This window comes from Ziziphus jujuba, chromosome 7, assembly GCF_031755915.1.
Source record: "Ziziphus jujuba cultivar Dongzao chromosome 7, ASM3175591v1".
In the NCBI taxonomy this organism is placed as follows: domain Eukaryota; kingdom Viridiplantae; phylum Streptophyta; class Magnoliopsida; order Rosales; family Rhamnaceae; genus Ziziphus; species Ziziphus jujuba.
In genome coordinates this window covers 28,731,290-28,754,502 of record NC_083385.1, presented here as the reverse complement: position 1 = coordinate 28,754,502, position 23,213 = coordinate 28,731,290, and the positions used below count along the sequence as shown (strand labels likewise).

Below are 23,213 nucleotides of genomic sequence, written 5' to 3'. Positions count from 1 at the left end.
TGGGATGATTTGGTCTCTTCTTAGCCCAAAAAAGTATAATATCATTCTTTTTTTAGAATTATTGCTATTATTTATCCTTATCAGCTGCGAAGTTAAAGAAAAATATAATACCAAACAATTTTTTTTTTTTAGCTTTGCTGCTATTCTTTTCCTTTTAAGCAGCCGCGAAGTTAAGGCAAAAATAACGTCATAACAATCGAGTCACAAAGAAAGATATGAATATGGCATAAGATGCATTTACTAGAATTACTATCTAAGAAACAGCTTCTATATTTGTCTATGTTGTTTGTGTTTTATACAACTGAATATGCTTAAAGGAAAGATACCAACTTATTCACTTAAAAAAATCTAAAAAAATTCGAGGTCACCATTTCGTTTAAGCCAAAGCCATCCTATTAACAAAAAAACCTAGTAATGACCCTGCAAAACCACATGCGTTAAAAACTAAATCTGAAATTCAACGCAAGTTATTAAGTACTTCAGACCTCACTTTCAACAAAAGTTAGCTAAAAATCTAGTTTGACATTTTTTACAACAATTGCAATATTCACTTAAATATCCAAAGGGGTGGTACAGTCGGCAGCTCAGAATTACATAACTAATTACACTTCGGAGGAGGTCATTCATGAACACATATTACATAATGAAATTGAAACCAAAGCCATGAACATCAACATATAGGTTAATGAATTTCAACGATCCTTATACAACAAATGCACTGCAAGCAGCATTAGGGGCAAAATTGTTACTCAGTTGCTTCAAGCAGTTAATGCTCACAAATGTCACCTTGAGATATGCTACATATCTAGGCTTGTACAATGAATAGAATTGGAATTATTTATGTATCAAAATGTCTGTAATGGATATGTGGATCTGAAAACTATAAGCATAATTAATTTATCGTATCATAGACCCATGATATATGAAAGATAATTAATAGTCTCATACAAACCCTCGTACATCCAGTCAAAAAATATCTCTCTCAAGCTTAAGAGAAAGTGACACTATGCGCCTGCAGCATGAGGAGACAATTAAAATCACAGGAATGATGTAATATTCGCCAACTCAGAATCAGAAGAATTAAAGTACTAGCAACTCTATCAATGACTTTGAGAATCAAGCAGCTGCTACCTGTTCTGTCACTTGAGGCTGAGGGGGTTCTGATGACACCTCTTGTTGTCTGGTCATTTGAGGGGGCCCTGATGGGGGATGGTGCTGTCCTGACATTTGAGGGGCATCTGGTCGCAAGTGATACTGTTCGGTGCTTTGAGGCAGACCTGATGAAGAGAACTGTGGTGTTTCCATCTGTCTGGGTCCTGAATGCAATTCATGTTGTCCGACCATTCGAGGAGATTGTGACATGGGCTGATAAGGCTCTGCCATTTGCGGGGGTCCTGGTGGAGGTTGCTGAGGTCCTGTCATGTGAGGAAATACCGGAGGAGGGTTTTGAGGTCCTCCCATTTGAGTGTGTCCTGATGGATGTTGCAGAGATCCTGCCATTTGAGGGTGTCCATGTGGAGGGTTTTGGGGTGGTACTACATGAGAAGGTCCTGATGACCATTGATAAGGTCCATTCATCCGAGGGGGCCCCGATGGAGGTTGTTGCAATCCTCCCATTGGAGGGGATCCAAATGAAGGATGCTGTGGTGCAGACATTTGAGGAGGTCCTGATGGTAGGCGATGCTGTCCTGCCGTTTGCGAGGGGCCAAATGGCTGCTGTCTCGGTCGTGCTATTTGAGGGCGTGGCACATATCCCCACCTACTTGCACTTAACACTCTCTCAATCTCTTCACTCAAGCCAGCTTTGCCAAAAGCTTCTCTTACGAATTGCTGCAGAACTGGAGGAACACCAATGCCATACCTGAACATGTCTTCTAATAAATCCTGGGTTGGATCAAATGCTCCTTCATTGCAAAGTCCCTTAATCACAACCTCATAGCAACTGGCATCTGGTTTAGGATCTTTTTCTCCCATCTTTTTCAAAATCTGTGCACAGTCCACAGCTTTGCCTTTGCTGATCAATTCATCAAACACCCTATTACCAAAACTAGCAACCACTCGTAAACCGGCATCCACCATCCTGTTGAATGTGTTCAAAGCACTATCTATGTTCTCAACTTTCAAATATGCATCGATCAAAGTTCTATAAGTATTGACATCAGGGGATAATGATTTGGCGGACAATTCTGTAAATAATTTCTCGGCGTCTGATAACATCCCATTCTCACAATACCTTGCGATGATGTTATTATACCCAGCAACGTCCATAGCAAAAGGTTTGGAATTCACTTTAGTTCCAACCTTCTTGAAGGTTGCAATGGCCTCTTCAAACTTTCCAAGCTTGAAACAGTCATTGACCATTATATTAAAAGTCTCGGAATTGACAGCTTGAAAATTAGGCGGAGTGTGATTATCCAGCATCTGATCAAACAAAGCCCAAGCCTCTGTCGTCCTATCATGCTTAAGCAACACCTGCAGCAGAACATTGCAAGTGGCAGGGACCATCTTAAACTGCCTATCAAGCAAAGACTTGTAGGAATCCATAGCCTCCTTATGTTGGCCCCTACTGAAAAACCAATCCATAAAGGTGGCATTCACAACCCCATCATACACCAAGCAGCGTTCCTTAAGCTCATCAAAGAGCTCATTAGCCTTGTCCAGATTCCCCAAATTCAAGAAGCCGGAGATCAAGTTGTTATAAACCAAGGAATCGGCACCGTGGCCTTTGTTCAGCATTTCTCTCAGAAGATCAACGGCCTCGCCGATCCTACCGGCATCGATCAGCCCTTTGGTCAAGTGCCGGTAGGTGACAGGTGAGGGACTAAAGGGAGCATTGGCAATGATATGGCGATAAACCTCGAGACCCACATCAACACGACCCTCATCGCAATGGGTGTTGATCAAGTTATTGTAAGAGACAATATTGGGAACAATATTGGACTGGTTGAAAAAGAAGTGGAAGAGGGCAATTGCGTCATTGTACCTCTTCGCGCGGTACATGGCGGCAATGATGGCGTTGCAGGTGAAGACGGTGGGACGGGTGTTGGAGAACACAGAGTGGCGAGCGACAGCGGAGGCGGCGTCGAGGTCGCCGGCGCGGATGAGGGACTGCACGCGGTTGTGGAGGTTGAGGCGGGGACCCACAAGGGCAGAGGTGGAGTCGGGGAGGCGAGGGGCGTTGGGGTCGCGAGGGGGTGGAGGATGGGGGTCTCGCCGGAGAGCATGGAGAGGAGGCTCGATGCGGAGGCGGCGCTTGCGGCGGCGGCGCTCGGCGGCAGCTTCCTCAGCGGAGGAGAAGGCGAAGGAGCGGCGGGGGAGGAGAGCATGGTGGGGGTTAGGGTTGGGGTTTTGCAGGGTGTGGAGTAGTAGGGCTGTGAGAGATGGAGTTAAGGTTTGTTGGGAGGAGGAGGAGGAGGAGGAGGAGGAGGAGGGGCTGCGAAGAGAGCGGAGCAGGAGGCGATACACAGACATAACTGGGATTGATTGATTGATTTCGCACTCGCACACAAACAACAAACAAGACGAAGAAGAAAATGGGAGACGCACCCTAAACCCTACAATGAGTGACTTGTGAAGCCAAATAGGGGGTTTTTGTGAACACTGTGTCAGTCTGACTCCCTCTAATTACTTCTGTTTCCATTCCCAACAAATGTGTACATAAAATGAGTGAAATCGAAAATGAATATAATAATAAATTTATTTTAACATTTAAAAAGCAATAAATTTTTTAAAAGGGGTTAATTAGGAAGGTTTCACTATTACATTTTAAAACAGTTTTTTATTTTATAAAATAAAAAATTATATATTTGATTATCAATTTTTAAAAAAAAAATTAATTTTGATCTTTTTTTCTGGTTTAGGTGAAAAAAATATTATTAATTTTTGACCTAGTGAAATTATTTTATGTAATTTTTAGCCTGATAAATTTTTTTTATTAAATCAAAATTTTCAATTTTATTTTATTTTTATTTTTTGGTTTAATTTTAGGTTTAAAAACATTTAGAATAGGATTAATTTTAATTTAAATAAAATAGAATAGGATACAATTTTTTAAATAAAAATCTATAAAAATAATGAAAAATAAAAAATTATTTTTATATTTTTATAAAATAAATTTTTTTTGTTGAAATATGAATTATGATGTTAGTATGCTAGCATCATCAAATGGTGAAATTAACATTGCTACTTAGAATCAATTTGCAACAAATTTGAAATTTCAAGATTCAATTTACACAATTCCAAACTTCAAAATTCGATTCGCATACCATTCAAACATCAGGGTACTGATTAATAATTAATCCTCTTAAAAAAACTTTATTCTTAAAACCTACTTAATTTCTTTTCCTTATTTCATTTATTTATTGAAACAAATTTATTTTTTTAATCATTGAAAACAATTTCCCTTCCGTAGTGTTTGCCAAATATAGGTGTGAATGAGATGCCAACTAAATTATCTAATCAAACAAATTTTTTTTTTTCAACAAAAAAATTACAAAATTTTGAAATTTTTATATTGATTGTTTTGATATATATTCTTTTAACACATTTTTAAATAATTATTAATTTAAAAAATAGTTTCCAATAACTTTTTGGCTTTTTAATGCTTATTATATGCAAGGTCTTATAACTATGTTAAAAGTTGCATTTTAATCTCTAATATTTAATGGAATTTTGAATGGAAAATAAACTAGAGACTAACTGTGCTAAAAATAATTAATTATTTTGAAAAAAAATAATAAATGCAAACATATCAAAGTTAAGAGCATTTCCAATGATGTTTTTTATTTTAAGAAGCACAATTATCAAAATAAAGAGCGTTTTGAAAATGTTATAGAAGCATGCTTTTTAACACTACGTCTTCTTCCTTTGCTAAGCATCTCTAAGCTACACAATAGGAAAGGAAAGAATTTTTTTTTTTTTTTGGGGGTAAATTTCCAAAAGAGGGTGAAAATAGGTTTATGATCAAGAATGGCATCTAGAACTCTCATTCTCTAGAAAACAACATTGTAATCTCCCTTTTGGATAATCAAGCGATTAGCTATATTTTGTATAAAATGGTGTTTCAAATTTAGGGAAGCTTATTTTATATAAAGGTTGATTGATAACTTTTATTACAAGAGAAAATCATGTTTAAGGATGAAGAAGTATTCCATGTATGATTTCCAAATGACAAAGAGTTGAGAAAAGTCCATGAGAAAGATGTATGTTTGTTGTAGTAAACAATGGAAGAGGAGGAAAATGAAAAAGAAGCCTTGTAGATTTAAATTGGAGCAACTCTCATCCAAAGAGACTAAAACAACCTCATTTATGCCCCTGTATCTTCTCCTTATGTTTTTTCTAAGTTATTAGTTACAAAACTATGTTTCTCACGCAAAAATGACCAAAATTTCATCTTGTTCACTATATTTTCCAACTATTCAAGCTATGCCACCATAAATACTCTTTCTTTATTCATCTAGATGCTATCCAAACTTGTCATGGTTTTTGCTTCCATTCTTCTTACCTTATTTATAAGCTTTAATATACTTATTGTTGAGATTATATATATTTGGTTGTTTAAGTTGTTAGATTGCTATGTTGTTTTTGGTTTCTTGTATTTATGACCATGTACACAATGGAAAAGGCTTCATACGATCTTTCAAGTGTCATAACCCAACTCTAACACAAAAGAACCAAGGAGATATTGAAGCCAAGGTTGAAATGAGGGGTGTACTCAACACTTTGGGTCCTTATTAGATTAACACCCACACCAACCTTGTTTAGATCTTGAAGGTTTGGCCTATTGTCGGATTGCCAGCCATCTTTTATATCTCACGTTCAAGGTAGATATGGTTTTATTTTTGGGTTAACTCCAAGCCTCTTTTTAAAATTGTCACAAAACAAATTTAAAACTAAAACCCTTAAAAATTGGCATGTCGATAGTATAGAATGTGAGAATGAGGATTGAATTTCATTCACTTATTAATACAGTGTACAGTGATTATATATAGTCTACAAGATAAATAAAAAGATAAGTTACAGGATATATACATGCACTATCAACTTTTCTAACTACTGATATGAGTTGTTGAAAAAATGCTAACAACCAGATAAATGCTGCAACAACTTAGGTAACATTGCTATCTTGCCCCCTCAAGATTGATGGTCATGAACAGATAGCAATCTTTGACCAACTAGTTTGAAAGGAATGCCGAGGTAGGGGTTTAGTAAGAGCATCGGCTAATTGATATTGACTAGAGACATGAGATACTCGAATTTTTCCAGAAGAGACTAGATCATGCATAAAGTGAAAATCAGTAGAGACATGCTTAATCTTGGAGTGATAAATTGGATTTACATACAAATATGTTGCACCAATATTATCATAGTACACTGAAGGAGGCTAAGGAAGACAAACATGGAGTTCACACAAAAGAGACAACAACCAACAGACTACTGAAATTGTATTTGTAACCGCTCAATATTCAGCCTTTGTGGATGAATGTGAGACTAATTTCTGTGCCTTAAATGATCACGAAATAGGATTTGCACATAGGAATACCATGTATGTAGTTGTAGACATCCAATCATCCTTATTTCCTATCCAATCTACATCCAAGAAAGCATGCAAAGACAAAAATGTATCTGTATGTAAGAGAAGACCAAAGGAGGAGATGCCTTTAAGGTAGCGCAATAACCTTTTAGTAGTAGCCCAGTGAGTCTTAGTTGGTTGATGCATGAATTGAGCTAATTTATTGACTACATAAGCAATATCAGGACAAGTTAAGGACATATTGTAAAATTTTGATAACCTTACAATAGAGTATTGCATCAACAGCTTTGGAACCATCATAAAGAATTAAGGAAGTTGAAGAAGCCATTAGTGTAGACACTTCTTTGGCATCAAGCATATGCATTGCTGGTAGTATATCCAAGATATAATTGCTCTGAGACAGAAAGAGACCACTAGTAGTATGAACAACATCAACTCCAAGAAAGTCATGAAGATTGCCCATATCTTTGATAGAGAAACGAGCAGACAGTTGAGATAGAAACTTAGACAGAAGAGCAACATTATTATCAGCGTAGACAACATCATCTACATAAACCAGCACATACATGGTTTGGTTGTTACGATGATATACAAATAAAGATGTATCAGATAAAGAATGCTTGAACCCAATCTGTAGTAATAATTGTTTTAACTCAGTATACTAAGCTCTTGGTGCTTGTTTGAGTCTACAGTGGGCTTTTTTCAGTCGGTAAACATGATTTGGTTTATCTGGATCAATGAACTGATGTGGTTGCTCCATATACACTTATTCTTGAAAGGTGTCAATAAGAGATGCATTGCTAACATCTAGTTGCCGTATTGGCCATTTGTTCATCACAGCAATGCTAAGAACAAGCTAAATGGTGACTAGTTTAATCACCGAATTGAACATGGCAAAGTAATTCACACTAGGCCATTGGTTGTGTCATTTGGTAACAAGACGAGCCTTGTATCGATTGAGCGAGTCATCTGTATTCCATTTGATACAAAATATCCATTTACACCCAATCACATTTGAGCAGTGAATGGAGGCACTAGGTTTCATGTGTCATTGCGTAGAAGAGCATCAAACTCAAAAGATGGCGTCATGCCATTCCTTGCTCCAGAATGCTTGTTTGATAGTTCTTGCTTCTTATTAAGATAATGAGAGCTTATCTACCACGAAAAACTCGTTAAATAGATTTTTAAGCTTAAAAATAAAATTCATGGACCGGATTCTCATTGGATGATGACGTGGTAGAGGTTCAAAGTGAGAGGTAGAAGACTTATGTAAGGAAGAGTTATTCTCTAGTTGTCCACGTGGTGAAATGATATGAGAGCTATTCAAGTGAGGTTGTTGGGCTGGAATAAGACTTATTAGTGAAGGAGGAAACATGATTATCTGGTAAGGTTGTGGAGTCATAGGTGGCATTGTAGAGGTCGAAGAATGACAGTGGATAAGAGTTGTGGAGGAGATGAGAGAGACTGATCAGGTTTGAAAAGGAAAGGAATGAACATGTGTGTGGGACCAGCATAAGAGGAAAGTGAGGTCTCGGTGGAATGGTTAGAGTTAGAGTGTGATTGGGAGAGAGTTTTATAAGGAAATATAGTTGCTATAAATTTGACATGTTGAGTTTTAAAAAAATCGGATGTGACAGGATCAAAGCAAATATAACCATTTGATTTTGAAGATATCCTAAGAAGATGTATGAAGTTGAATAGGATTCTAACTTATGATGGATATATGGTTTATCCAAGGGAAGCATAAACATCCAAAAGTTTTAAGATGGGAGTAATTTGGACTTTTGCCAAAAAGTTTTTGAAAAGGAGACAACATATATCATGTGGGGGTAGGCATCCAGTTAATTAAATATATAGATGTCTTGAAAGTATATGTCTAGAAAAACGGTGGTAAATTTCCTTGAGATAATAGTGTAAGGCCAGTTTCCCTGATATGGCGATGTCCTCATTCGGCATAGCCATTGTGTTCAGGGGTGCATAGTGGAGTAAGAAAATGTGTAATGCCATATTTTTGAAAAAATAGTTTTAATTTAAAAAATTTCACTCCATTGTTAGAGTAAAAAGAAATTATTGGCTTTTGAAAAATTTCTCAACAACAGCGTTAAACTAAATGAGAATAATATGAACTTCATCTTTAGTTCTTATTGGAAAAAAAGCCATATATATTTAGAAAGTGATTAATAAACAAAACATAGTATCTAAAACCATCAATAGAAGTAACTTGAGTAGAACCCTAAACATTAGAATAAACCAATTGTAAAGGTTGAGTACTACACATTGACGAGATGCCAAATGGAAGTTTGTGCATCTTATTACATTTGCAAGATGAACAATGAAACTTTTGACAAGAAGAAATTGGAAGAGAAGAAGCTGAAATTGTTGATCAAGAATTCGATTAAAAGGATGACCAAAACGTTAATGCCATTCTTGAAGAGTTGCCTTTGAACTAGTAAGAGTATGAATTAACAGACAAGATGGTTGTTTCTTATTAACAGATGGCCATTCATATGTTCATCCATCATGTGGACCCTTGAGAAGAACCGATCCTGTCTGCAAGTCCTTAAGCAAGAAACAGTGAGAAAAGAATTTAATGGAGACATTATTGGTTTCACAAAATTTTGAAACTGAAAGTAAGTTTTTTGTTATATTAGGCACACAAAAAACATTTTTGAGAACGAAAGACTTAGAAGGAGAGTTTAGTATAATAGAACCTCTGTGAGTAATGGGAAGGGTGTTATCATTGCCAACAATAATTTCATCAGTCTCATCATAATCTAAATGCAAAGAGAGGTTTTGTAAATCATTGGCTATGTGGGGCAAAACACCTAAATCCATGAGCTAGTTGGTAGAGGTAGGAGACAGACCCAAAATCTTGGTAATCGTTGGATTGCCTTGTGGCATATAAGTGGAATGAAAAACTTAAGGCGTTGGTGCTGGTCGATTGTTACTTCAAAGCAGGACAAAATTTGGCCCAATGCCCTTCTTGATCACACAATTAACATTTTCCTTTATAAGCACTTGATCTTGTAAGATTATTAGAATGAGACCCATTGGATGGAAAGAACAGTTGTTAAGGAGGAGATAATTTGGTTTGTAGGAGTTTCTGCCGGAAGTAGTTGGGCTTGGACAGAGATTTGTTTGCTAGATGAGCAGTAACAACTTGGTTCTCAGACTAAGAGTCAATCTGTTTGAGATAAGATTCGTGCTCAACAAGCTATTCATAAAGATCTGCAAAAGAGATGAAATCATTCCTGGTTCGAATAGCTGCATGTCTTTGGGTGCTCGAGACAACCCCTTAACAATGTACAGTATGAGATCATCTTCAAGAACTGGTTGGTTGAGAAGTGCAAGTTCATCAGCAATAGTTTTTAGATTCATTAGAAAATCTGTAACAATAAAAGATCCTTATGGTCAAATCAATTTTTCTCGTAGATGAAGAATGTGTGATCTGCAAGGTTTAGCAAATGTTTTGGAGAGTTTGTATTGGAAATAAAAACAAATGGTAAAAATGAATCATAATTACAAATATCAAACACCAAACAACAATAATAAAATAATAAACTATTATTAAAAGTTTTGGGTGGTCTGTTTAGTTGAATCGAGATATGCAAATACGCTGCTCATAGAGAAGATATGTGCCCTTCTCCAGTGGTTGTCTAACGCTCCTCTCCCAATATACAATGATCCTGAAAAAATCTTGTGTACAGCTAAGAATTCCCATGAACTCCTTAGAACACTTGTAATGCTGAAATATATATATATATATATATATACCAAAACGGAAATTCTATGGTGAAGACGGTTCACATGAGGACCGCAGTATTAGTGACGGTTTTTCATAGTATTAACGACGGTTTCTTAACAAATCGTCACCAATACTATGAAAACCGTCACCAATACTATGGTCCGCATGAGGACTGTCCGCACCATAGACGGACTGTATACCAAAATATATTTGATAGTAGTAAAATAATTTTGTAATAATACGAAAATATGAAAGATTTGAGAGAAGAGTATTTTGAGAGAAAAAAAGAGAACAATTGATTTTGAATTTCTTTGTGTTTCCAGATGGGAAAGAAAGCTCATATTTATAGAGCTTAGAGTAAGAAGCTGTTATTGATTTTAATTTTTAAGAATAAAATTACTGATTTTTTGTAACTTAATAACAAGAAAAATAAACGTTATAAACCATTTTTTTTTATTTTTTTTATTTTTTTTTTACGTTAATAGATATATAAACTAACATATACCTTACTAGTAGATAAAATAGGAAACTGATTTTCACAAAATAACCAAATATAATGTTAGAAGTACTATTTTATAAGAACTGATATACTAACCAAGTCCAATTCAACTAAACAATTGAATTATAATATTAAAACTAACTTAGACTTAGTCTTTCAGTAAAATCCTTATTTATATAATATATGGATCCAGAAGATATATGCTGAATTTGTTTGAGAATTGGAATCAGAAGATGACACTGTGAGAAGAGGAGAAGGACATGGCAAACTACCATTTACATAACCATATATCATATGCAATGAGAAATGCATCCCTTTGAGCACTCCAAGGAAAGTAATTTGTGGATGTGAAACGAAGTGGGGCTTCAGATGCAACATTAATAACAACCAGAGTTTGATTAGTGAGGGTGGGATCAATAGTAGCGGTAATTCCAGTTTTAGACAAAAGAGTAGCAGAAGATACGGATGCCATCTGTTTCCTTTCATTCTTCTTTCTCTTCTTTATATATATATATATATATATATATTTATATATTTATATGAATAAATTCAGAAAGAAAAAGGAAGAAAAGAAAAGAAAAGAAGAAAAAAAAAAAATCCTTGTTAAGAGTGAAATGGGCTTTGATACCATATAGAAACTGTGAGAATAAGGATTGAATTTCATTCACTCATTAATACAACGTACAATAATTATATATAGTATATAAGATAAGTACAAGATAAGTATAAAGCATAGGATATATATACACACTATCAACTCTTCTAACTACTAATATGAGTTGTTGAAAAAATGCTAGCAACCAGATAAGTATTGCAGCAGCTTAAGTAACATTGCTATCAGATAGGTGCCAAGCATATGGTGAGAATTATGCTTCTTATTGATCAAAACTATACATCAATAATTATATATTTATATACAATGAGGCTCCAGTAAGGATATCTTCTAAATTGAGAATAAGTGGGTTTAATCATTTAGAATATTTGGATTTGATAAGCAGTAAGCCTACACTCTTAGCTTATGGAATGCACAACATGTGTCCGGACATATAATTTGAGCAAAATTCCATTCTATATCTAGCAACATGTTACGAGACATAAAAAATGTTATATACTTTATATAAGCTTGCAAACTTATCATAGTAAGACTATTTATATATATATATATATATATAAGTTTTAATCTATTGGAAACCTAATTCTCACTTTATGTTGGATCCTTGACAATGTAATAATTGTTAAGAGATGCTATTTGCTCAATTAAAATTTTAATTCTAAACCATTAGTTAACATGGCACTTTTAACCCTTAACACATCATTATTTCAGTATATTTTCATTTATGTTGGGAATATGTTTCCAACAAATCGTCCCTCATATATTTGTATATATAATTTAGACAATATGAGTGATGCGCTCGCCTCTTTGTTGGCGATGACAGCTTGTTGTGCATGATTACATGTAGTCGCAGTTTGATTACATGTAATCGCATGAATCAAATGATGATAATGCTTGTTACCACTCTTTAATGGGAGACATCGCCTATAAGCATTTTCATATACTATATATATATATATATATATATCGTAATTCTCCAGTCTAGGAATAGCAGACGAATTTTCGTCCGATACAACACCTATTTACTTCAAGATTTTTCGTTCCCATACAACACAAATTTACTTCAAGATATGCATGGACTGTCCTAGATGATAATTCGTCCAGATTTCTTACAGAGAAAAAAATTTATATATTTATATATATTAGAACTTGTTTTATATATGTTTAATTTATATATATATATATATATATATATTAGAACTTGTTTTATATATGTTTATCCATGTAAATAAATTAGAGTTAGATTTGCTATTACAGAGCAACCATGGCTTGCCTTTCCACTTCATATTATATCACAAGCGTGCATAAAAGCTAAACCAAGACCTGCCTACCAGTTTTCGCAGAATTTCACTAAAAAACAAACATTCAAAGAAAGGAAAACAAAAAGAAACTGCAATATTTTCTGACTGATAAACCCCTTTACATGGTAACATGAATTAATTTACCAAAAGGTAATTATTATTAGTCGAAAGCAAAATTTCCAGATAAATTGGTTTTCCCATTTTTGAAAAATAAAAAATAAAAAATAATAAGAAAGAAAGAAAAAACCTATCTATATAACGAAGAAAGAAAAACCCTATCTGTATAACTTACAAAGAATGGATACAACCACAACAGGAAAGATGATTGTTCCTTCCTGTCTGATGTAAAAATAATATTTACGCATTCACTATACATAGGCAGAGGCTTGAGGTATTTGTCATCAGTTGCCGAAGATTCGCTTCACCATAAAATTGTATGTATAATGATCTTTACCTGTATTTGCTGTTTGTGTATGAAAATGACCACCACTCTTTGTATGCATAGAATTACTGACTACTTTGGTTTGCCATTGAACGATATGGATCAACCCAACAACTGTCGGCTTTTACAGCATTGTTCCATCTTTCCTTGAAGATACCCATTTCAATGAAGGATTGCATCCTCACCTGTCCACAAAACAATGCTTATATTCATGCATGCCAACAAATAAAGTTCAAAACTGTCCACAAACTGCAAACAGAAGTGAAAACACGTAAAGAAGGCGGAAAATTTGCGAGGTTTAAAATCCAAAATCAAAGAAGGCAATAGACTTGTTAGGAATAATATCAAAGGTTTCCTACCTTTATTCTATTGTTGCCATCTTTTTTGGGAACGGATGGTTCCTGCAATTGCAAATGAGAAAAGCAACTTTCATTATATAAGAATGCAAACGGGAAAAAGATTTGGAGAAGCAAAACAATGTTTCTGTCTCCAGTCAGAGTCAAATAGTTATGTTGGGCTGCAGAACATAGGGGTGGTCTTTGGGTTGATGATATAGGAATGAACTGACAATAAAAACTGAAGTAGTTAAAATCATCAAAGTTCTCAGAAGAGTTTTACTGGGGTACTTGCTTTTTTTCCATCTGATGCACCGAGTGTAGGAAGAGCCAGATGTGCTACATATTCAGCATCGACCACACCTATAGTTTTTGTCCGATTACCCTGAAATTTTTGTCCAGACATCATTAGCATGCCCAAGGAAGTCAAAATACAAAGCCACCAAGACTAGAAAGTTACTTGTGAACAATAACCAAGCAGCATATCCAGGCCCCATGCATGAATCAAGTCGTTCTGTAGTCAATAATTAGAAAACAGTTAGAGCATATAAAAGGTATGATGAAGCGCTGAAAATATCTAATCTAGACTTTCTAATATACACAGAGAAAATGGCTTCAGGTCATCCACTGGAAATATACTGCTAGTACTTTCAGTTTGCTAAAATGAGTTTTTTCTAATCAACTTCAAGTAATTGGCGGTTTGAATGCCTGCTTCAGTGTTTCAATGTTAATCAAACATGAGAAGAAAATAGCTTTCCACATTGTAACCAGATTGGGTTAATATGCTTTGCAATAATAACCCTAGACATTATGCCATGTAATGTTGTCGATCACCGTTACTTAAGCCCTACTTTACATGGCTTTTAAGGCATATAAGCTCTTTTAGAAATCTTGAGATAATTTACCAAAACTATGGCTTTTTATAGAAAAAAGTAAAGTTTTTAGCCAAAGCAAACAGGAAGAAGCTCTTAATAGAAAACTAAGTTGCTTAAAACCGTAATGAAAATTCACAATTTTGTTCAACCACATATTACTCGATAACAAAAACATAAAACAATTTCATCCCCATTAAATTTATTTTTAAATAAAGCTTTCAGCGACTGCAATCTACTACTTGAAAGCAAAAGCAATCTCAAACAGGATTTTAATGCAAGTTTCAGAATGCTATTGATCTAAGTTTGGTTAGGTTTGTACCTGGATCATATACCATACACATCGCCAAGCTGCCCTTGAAAATACAGGTGCCATAATTTCCACCCAACTGTGTGACACAGATTTTGTTTAATATTAAAATGAAACTTCTCAGAAATGTTACAATCAATCTGGATTTTTTGGAAACAAACTCATCATTCAACATAGAAGCTACAGAGTTAGTTAGTTTTTACCCTACGCACGGAGGAGAAGAGCTATGATTATCACACCTTCCCTTGCCTTTCAACTTGTAAATCCTTCTGTTTAAAAATTAGGACAAAAGGGGTCAAATTCAATTATAATGTATAATTTGATATCACATAGCAAAAAAAATATAACCCACTATAGATAAAATATTTAATTAAATAAAACATCTATCATCCTAATCCAATAAAATATCAGAAAATAACTACTACAGACTAACTAGATGAAGTATATACACTAGAGAACGACTGAGTGACCAGAAATCATCTTGTTCTTGGCTGACTTAACTCATAAGCTCATATAAATGCCAATTTTTATTTATTTAAATTTGGCAATATCATAATAAATATAAAGCATCACTGACCATATTGTGTGACTGTTTTTTTTTATCATCACTTTAACAAAACCAGCAATATCAAAACATCTTTAGAATAATCACAATAAAGATCTTCATTTAGTCTTTCAACATATAGTATTGTGGTCACAATAGATAGACTACAGTTATACCGTAAAGAATTCCAATATTTATACTGAAATTGATTTTGAACTAACCTGTGAACTCTTGATCCCCTCAGGCGCGCAGTAATTTGATGATACACGACTGACTTAGCAGGATCAAGTGCTGGCTGTGATATTTCAAGTCCCTCATCTCGAACAATAGACAAATATCTACGAAAAATCAACATATACATACGAATACCATATCTAAATTTGATCACCATGAAAGAAAAACTCAAGTTCATAATATTGCATATTTACAATGTTTTAGAAGAAAAGATCGGATTTAGTTTGTTTAAACAAAACTTTAGCTTCACAACGACATATTATACTGTGAAAATAACACATTTTAGACACTGGTCGCTTACAAAAAAAATGTCTTCATCAGAACAAAGGGTATCAGTCAAACTAAATTTTGAAGTTACAACAGATACAAACATGAGTAATGTCATATGTTGATAGTACATTTGTATCTCAGTAATAAATCCACCCTACAGAGTATACATTTCATGTCAAGTTAGTGTCTATGTCGTTTGAAGTCATTGTGCCATTTTGATACCTAAGCAAAGAGTTAAAAGTACTATAAGGTCCTGTTTGTAAAACAAAATGTCTAATATTTTTCCCACGATTTTGCAGACTTTCAAAAACTATCAGTTGTACTGTCCCTAATGAGACTGCTTTACCTTGATTAAACTAATTGGCAGATGCAAGTGTACTTATCAAAACTCAAACACAGATAATACATGCACATGTAAATTTAAACATATAGACATATATACATGAATGCACACGTGCAGTATTGAATTTTATCTCACGTGTCAAGGTAGCAAACAAAAGTGCCAAATTTTATAAGTAGAGGGATGTCAAGTCCATCATAGTACAGTTAAGATGCTTACCTTTTCGGATCAAAATTCTCAACTCCAAGGTCCTCATCCCAAAGAAATATATAATCATATTCAGCAACTATATCTGGATGCAAGAAACGCTTGGCAAACCACCTATTTTATCATGTAGAATCATATTGCAATGTTACAAACAAATATACCGATTTGAGCCCACCAAATACGCTGATTTGAGCCCACCAAATACAGACCTATACTTGGTCATGACCAATAGAACTCCAAGTTCATAAAAATAATAATCTAGAAAAATCAACATTACCATTTTGTTTGATTCACTGCAGACACATGTATGGCACGATCACTCCATGCTAGGTCCCTCCATTCATCCATGTGACCATCATAATGAAAAAGCATCACAACAAAATCACTTGATGAAAACTGCAATGTGAAATAGGTGTTAATTACATACATGACAAGCTATCAAAATGGTATGAAGGAGAATCAATTACCTTCTTAACAATTTGGTTCACTACTTCTTTCTGTTTAATTCCCGCGGCAATGGCCAGCAAGCTCTTAGAAGACTTTGAACTTTTCTGTTTTAATAATAATAATAATAAATAAATAAATAAATAAAAATCAAAAATCAAAATCAAAAATAAAAATTTAGGAAATAGAAGTAACCAACTAGCTCCCAACCACCAAAACAAAAACACAAAAAGATATGCAAGAAAGAGTACATGTGTCCCTTGAACTAAAAATATATATATATATATATATAATCTGTCTTATTTTTGTCTTTTCAGCATTTGCCATAGAGCATGTAGTCAAACAAAGATTTTGTTTTTGAAAGCAAGGATGCCGTAATCAGCTTTGTTTCCTCGGAGAGAAATAGAATTTGTAAATAACGATGGAACCATTAAAAAACCTTCTTCTGTCAGGTATAGTTTCAAGCTAAGCAACCATTGTATGAAGAATATACTATGTATTGAATTGTTTACCTTCTGTTGTTCATACTTATGCTCCGACCAAGACTTGCACTAATCCATTTTTTCATGTCTAAACGTAGCCATACACATGTCTAAAAAATGTTGAATGCAACTTTACTAGAATAACCCAAAGGAGTTAATACACATTTGAAACTACATATACACAAGTTTATCAGATACAACCTCAGATGGGATAAAGTACAGCTTGATTTAAGTCAATTCAACCGACCTGAATTTCAAATTAAACAGATTCCCATGCTCTGAACCATGCAAATGTTAACCATTTTTTTGCAACTACTTAATCATCATTGCAACTTTGCTACATAGTAACATGCTCTTGCATAATCTGTTATACAATACTAAAGACACGAAATTGAAGGCAGAACTAACATTTTCCACAAGTTAAATAGTGATCATGCTTCCAGCTTGTTAAAAAGAGTAAACATGCATGATGATTTGAAATACATTAAATCAGAATTTCGTATTGATGAACTTTAACAAACTATAAGCAATGTGGCTACACATCTACAAAATATGAGATGAAATAAGGCGTTAATTTGAACATTCATAGAGAAGTGGAGATGTGGGTTGAATTACATTTTTCACAGTAGATCCCCATAAAGGCTGCATTTCCAAGTTTGATGTTTTGGCAACAATTCCCTTTGGTAATGCTGCAGTTCCCAAAGGCCAACATTGATTCTGCGGAGGAAAACTTTAGTCAGAACTTAATAAATTTGTTATTAAGAAAGGGAGAATGTATTCTATTTAAACAAGACAAACCTGGCATTTATTAGTTTTATTGGCAACAATTCCTTTTGGTAATGCTGCAGTTCCCAAAGGCCAACATTGATTCTGCGCAGCAAAGAGGAAAACTTTAGTCAGAACTTCATAAATTTGTTATTAAGTAAGGGAGAATGTATTTTATTTAAACGAGACAAACCTGGCATATATTAGTTTTATTATTCCGCGCACTAGACATCAGTGGCCATCTTGTTAATCTCTGCAAATAATTTCTGCAGCTATTAGTATAAAAGTATTATAAACAAATTCGATTTCAGACATTTTCAAACAATGCAAATAAAGTCAGTGTACATATTCGAAAGATATTAGAGTTGACTATGCCAGAAGGCAATTCCTATACCAGATCCAAAATATCCAACTACCAAAAAAAATTTTCAGACATTCTGATTCTAGTCCTTGTTTAAATTTATTATATGATGGAAAACAGGTGTGGAAAATATCCAAGTAGGAAACATTAATGCTACATGGGTTAGGTTCAATTATATGTTTCGACTTGCTGCTTTGATTCTATGAAGCCTACCGGTAAGCGAATAAGCTACAAAAATGAAATTGTTATATGTTATGATCATAAATATTCTTCAGTATTGAGTTTTTCTTTCTTTCCCGCTGCATTGCATCAACTCACACAAAGTAATTTTAACGCTCTGTTGTAACAGAAACACATACTTCTTGGTATTCCTTCTCGGTGAATGCAGCACCAATGAAGTAAGCACCACAAATTAAAGAAGCTAAGATCAAGAGACTACACAAACACGATCTATTCTTGGAATCTGACGCTGCAGAAGCCTGACAAAAACAAGGAGCTATAATCACCTGGGTTCCCATTGTCACATTGTATATGGCACAATATAAGATAAAGAAATGATTTAAGTATTCATAAAAGATTATTCAAATATATGATTTACATTAAAGTATGAATAATTAGTCGAAAATTCTTGTCCAAATGCAATGCTTGTATACTTAAATTATACACGATTCAATCATGTATTAGCTGTGAGCCATGTACTCCTTTTGTGCACTAGCTGGTGTTGACGTATTCATATGGGTTCAAAGAATACATCTTGGCAGCAGTAAAGAATTCATTTAGATACAATTTCTGATCAACCAAACGGCAAACTTGGCAGCGTATTGAGAACAGCAAACAAGAGAATATCCACAATCTTGGTGAAATAATTTAGGCCACTTCAATGGTAACATAAGGAAGAACAATAATTCGATTTGAGTTCGCTAGTACTGATAAGAGAGAAAAGACAATGATTCACTATTTCCGACACTCATAAGATTTTCCCATTAATAAACCCTTCCCATTGTTTCTGTCCTAGTTCATGAAAAGGAAAACTGAGCCAAAGTAACAAAAAACTGCAATATGCCAACATATCATATGGTATAGTATTCAACCAGCTTTGTCAGATTTCTTGGCCATCAAGAACAGAGGATCAAAATTCTCAATAAAATTTTTAATACTTTCTGAAAAATCCATTAGCTTAACAATTGAGTATTGAATAATTCAAACTTATGAAACAAAAAATGAACCTTGTAAATTAAAAATGGCATCCTAAAGAAGTAAAATCTGAGTCCCAGGCTTTTGTCAAGACCCTGTTTTGTTTAGTTTTTTCGTTTTTTTTTTTTTTTTTTTTTAAATTTTTTTTTTTTTTATTATACCCCGTTTTGGTTATTTTGTAAATCTAGCAAAGGTGGGATAAAAATATATATATATATATATATATATTTAGACACACACACACACACACGATTTCTTCATCTTTTAGCACTTATGTATTTATAAATAAACAAAAACAGAAAACAAAAAGGTGGTCCATTTTTTGTATGCCTAAAAGACTAATCCACGGAAAGTAAAACTTTTACTTTTTCAGTCGGTAACTGTACATTTCTTTTGTTTTTTTGTTCCATAGATGTTCAAAAGAAGAAATTTCAATGCTTAGTCAAAAAAAAAAGACAACCCGATAAATTTCCTCCAGCCAGCAAGGGCCAAAAAAATCCGACCAAAAAAGAAAAAAAAATTAAAAAAAGTGCTAAAAATTTGAAAAATAAAAAAAAAGAAAAAAAAAGAAAAAAAAAAGATAAAAGAAAAAGAAAACCTGTGGACCTTTTCGGAATTCAAGTCCAAAATCCCAAAAAAACAATAAAAATAAATAAAAACCCACCGTTTCTTCTACCTGACCCACGCACCGTTTCTTCTACCAGACCCTCTTTCGGAATTCAAACGCGTGCCATACATAATGAAACAGAATTCGAACAACTCCATAGCAACTTAAACGTCTGACATCATACAATTGCTACCACACATATTCCTCGGAAACAACCATACAGAAACAAAAATAAATAAATAAATGAAATTTATACGTTGCTTTCTTTCCATCTTTTTTTTTTTTTTTTTTTTTTTGGTTTTCCCGGCAACCAAACAGTAGCCAGAAAATAAACTTCCAAAACATCAAATTCAAAATACCCAAACATAAAATCATTAACAAGCAGTTTCCCTTATTACCCAATGCCAATATATCAAAATTAAACTCAAAACAAACACAAACAACATCAAAAACAGCCAACTTCCCATTAGACTGAGAATTCAAACACAGCCACCTCCACTCAATACATAATACATACATACATATATATATACATATATATATAGAGAGAGAGAGAGAGAGAAACAGAGACGATGGGTGGAGAGAGGGAGCTCACATGGTTATTAGACTTCATAATTCCGAGATAAAACTAATGGAAAAAGGCATGCAGAAGAGAGAGAAGAGAAGGTGATCATAACAGGAAGGATAGAGGGAGAGAGGTTGAGCTTGTGTTTGTTTTGTCTTCTTGTTTCGTCAATTGTGGAACAAGTCTTAAAGGTAAAGCAAGGAATGAGAAAGAGACTCCTTCAAGAACCAAAACAGGTGGGAGAGTGGGAACAAAAATAAATAAATAAATAAATAAAACAATTGAAAATATTACGGTAAACGCTGTCGTTATGATTAGCGGAAAGCCAATGATGAAAAGGAGTTCAAATTTTTTTCGTAATTCCCCACCCCCACCAACTTTTGCAGAGAACAGAGAGAATCCTATTTTCATTTTTTATTTGTTTTATTAATTATCTGTCTATTTTTCAAATAATTATTATCCCCCTAATTAATTAATTATTTATTTATTTTTATTTTTATTTTTGTTTTTGTTTTCCTTGGAGTTATCTTTTTGGTTCATTAATGCCAAACAAACCAATTTAATTGTTTACTAAATTTTTTTAACAATTAATATGGTAGTATGTTATTGACTTATTCGAGATCCACTAATAATTCATTTATAGAGTCTCATTATTAATGGTAAAATTACAGAGATATCCTTTCATATTTTACCAGTTTTGCAAATTTATTATTAAATTTATTGAAATCACACAAGCGCTTTATTCTTATTATTACAATATCAGTACTTTATGTATATGTTTTTGACATAATTGATATATGCACATTTGCAAATAATTATATGTGAAAGGGATGGTAAAATTACAAAAAAAAAATCAAAATATTTAGGGGGATATTTCTATTATTTTAAAATTTACAAAAGTATTCCTATAAAAAGGATGTTAGAATATTTTTATTTTGATTTAATAAACAAATTGATATTCATGCCGTTTTAATTTGTTTGTTTTTTTATTTTTTATTTTCAATTATTTATTATTACTGATGGGAAAAACCTATAATACTTAAGAGTACTCCCACATTCACAATGAGATGGATCCCATATGTGTGGGACTACCTACATCAAAAATATTGTAGATTTTATTTTATTGGTGACCATCCAACATAACATCTTAATTGATTAATATTAAGGATTTATTTTACTGTACATGTTTTTAGTTTTAGAAAAGGATTAATATTATTTACCATTTTTAGGAATAATTTAAATACAATTTAATCCATTTGGTTTTAAAATTATTATTAATCTCTTTTCATATTTTAAAAACCATCTTCCTATTCTATTGTATTATTCATACATTTTTGAATTTATATTATCCCACTCCCATTTTAAAAAACCATCTTCCTCTTCTATTATTTTGCTCATATCTTTTTTTTGAATTTATGTCATCCACACTTGTTATATAAAGAGTTAGTTGTTATTTTTAAAAAAACTAAGAATTAAATTATAATTAATACAAAATTTTAGAGGATACATACGAAGAGTGTTTTAATTTAGTAGGCTACCTACTTTGTTTTATAGTGTTAGATATTGAAATGGTAAAAAATTAAATGAGGATAAAGAAATAAATGCATAAATATTTTATTTTTATAAAGAAAAATCTACATCATGTGAAAATTTAATAGTTTCTACTAAAAAATTGATTTTTTTCTTATTAGATTTTAATATTAAATAAAAAAATTTTAAATTAATATTGACATATATAATTTGTTATCCCATCTTTAATAGCTAATGTTAAAAATGAGTTATATAGTCCATTAAATCGTTATTGTATATATGAAATATGCCTTTATTTATATATATATATATAAAGTTTAATTAACTACTATAATCTCAGCATGAGCACATTTCTAAGTATCATTGAAGTTAATTTGTATCCATTAACTATTATAATCTACAAGAGTATAAATCTTCAAGACACGTTGAAGTGATTTTGTATCAATTAACTATAGGACAAAATTTAGAGGATACATACCAAATACGCCTTTTATAAAGGAGGAAAAAAAAAAAAAAAAAAGTGGAAGAAGGGTTTATAATGAAATTCAATTAACTATTATAAACCCTGGAGACACGTCAGAGTGAATTTGCATCTTGGAAGTTTATACTTCTGGAAATATGAACTGCTTTGCCCTCAGCATGGGCTTCATGGTAACTGAAAAATGTCTTGTCCACTTCCACCGTAAATAGGAGAGTGCCAACTGTCGGAAGTATTGGAAAATTGCTCCATGGTGACCAATATAACAAGGGGCATATCATTTAGATCCCCCAAATTTACTCTAATTACAATTATATTTACATTTTCAAAAAATTATCACTAAATCCTCGTTTATCAATTTTTTTTATCAACTAATTTTAATTATTAAAAGCTAGAATGAATCTTTACAATATTATTCAGTAATAAAACATTAATTTTGGATTTTCTTTTTGCCTTTAATTGATAAAAAAAAAACACATAAACTTATTTTAATAGAAAAAAAAAATTAATGATGACTTTTATAAATATAAAAAAAAAAAAATT

The 23,213-nt window shown here is 33.1% G+C and overlaps 2 protein-coding genes across 8 annotated transcripts; both read right to left on the bottom strand.

Annotated features, from left to right (window-relative positions):
- Positions 1-649: 649 nt before the first annotated feature.
- Positions 650-3,636, bottom strand: LOC107434199 (pentatricopeptide repeat-containing protein At1g10270). The gene is made up of 2 exons (XM_016045631.4): positions 1,132-3,636; positions 650-1,012 (listed from the first exon to the last, which is right to left on the bottom strand). The coding sequence occupies exons 1-2, from the start codon at positions 3,469-3,471 to the stop codon at positions 989-991; spliced, it is 2,364 nt and encodes a 787-aa protein (XP_015901117.3). The 5' UTR covers positions 3,472-3,636; the 3' UTR covers positions 650-988.
- A 9,129-nt stretch (positions 3,637-12,765) lies between these two features.
- On the bottom strand, positions 12,766-21,021 carry LOC107408523 (uncharacterized). Of its 7 annotated transcripts, none has more exons than XM_048479861.2 (15): positions 20,693-21,018; positions 18,656-18,775; positions 18,129-18,188; positions 17,969-18,040; positions 17,786-17,887; positions 16,712-16,795; positions 16,522-16,640; positions 16,257-16,358; positions 15,415-15,531; positions 14,853-14,918; positions 14,662-14,728; positions 13,928-13,981; positions 13,751-13,852; positions 13,492-13,533; positions 12,766-13,317 (listed from the first exon to the last, which is right to left on the bottom strand). In XM_048479861.2, the coding sequence occupies exons 1-15, from the start codon at positions 20,708-20,710 to the stop codon at positions 13,198-13,200; spliced, it is 1,245 nt and encodes a 414-aa protein (XP_048335818.2). In that variant the 5' UTR covers positions 20,711-21,018; the 3' UTR covers positions 12,766-13,197. The 7 variants fall into 7 exon arrangements, with proteins under 7 accessions (XP_048335818.2, XP_048335822.2, XP_048335819.2 ...); XM_048479865.2 differs by having other exon boundaries at positions 13,759-13,852; XM_048479862.2 differs by having other exon boundaries at positions 13,763-13,852; positions 20,693-21,012.
- Positions 21,022-23,213: the final 2,192 nt, after the last annotated feature.

Coding starts and splice junctions, on each gene's coding strand:
- LOC107408523 (XM_048479861.2), bottom strand. Junction 16,359..16,521: donor GCAGTGAATCAAACAAAATG/GTAATGTTGATT, acceptor ATGATAAAATAG/GTGGTTTGCCAAGCGTTTCT. Junction 15,532..16,256: donor GAGAATTTTGATCCGAAAAG/GTAAGCATCTTA, acceptor GATTTTTCGTAG/ATATTTGTCTATTGTTCGAG.
- LOC107434199 (XM_016045631.4), bottom strand. CDS start 3,471: ATGTCTGTGTATCGCCTCCTGCTCCGCTCTCTTCGCAGCCCCTCCTCC. Junction 1,013..1,131: donor AGCCTCAAGTGACAGAACAG/GTAGCAGCTGCT, acceptor CTCATGCTGCAG/GCGCATAGTGTCACTTTCTC.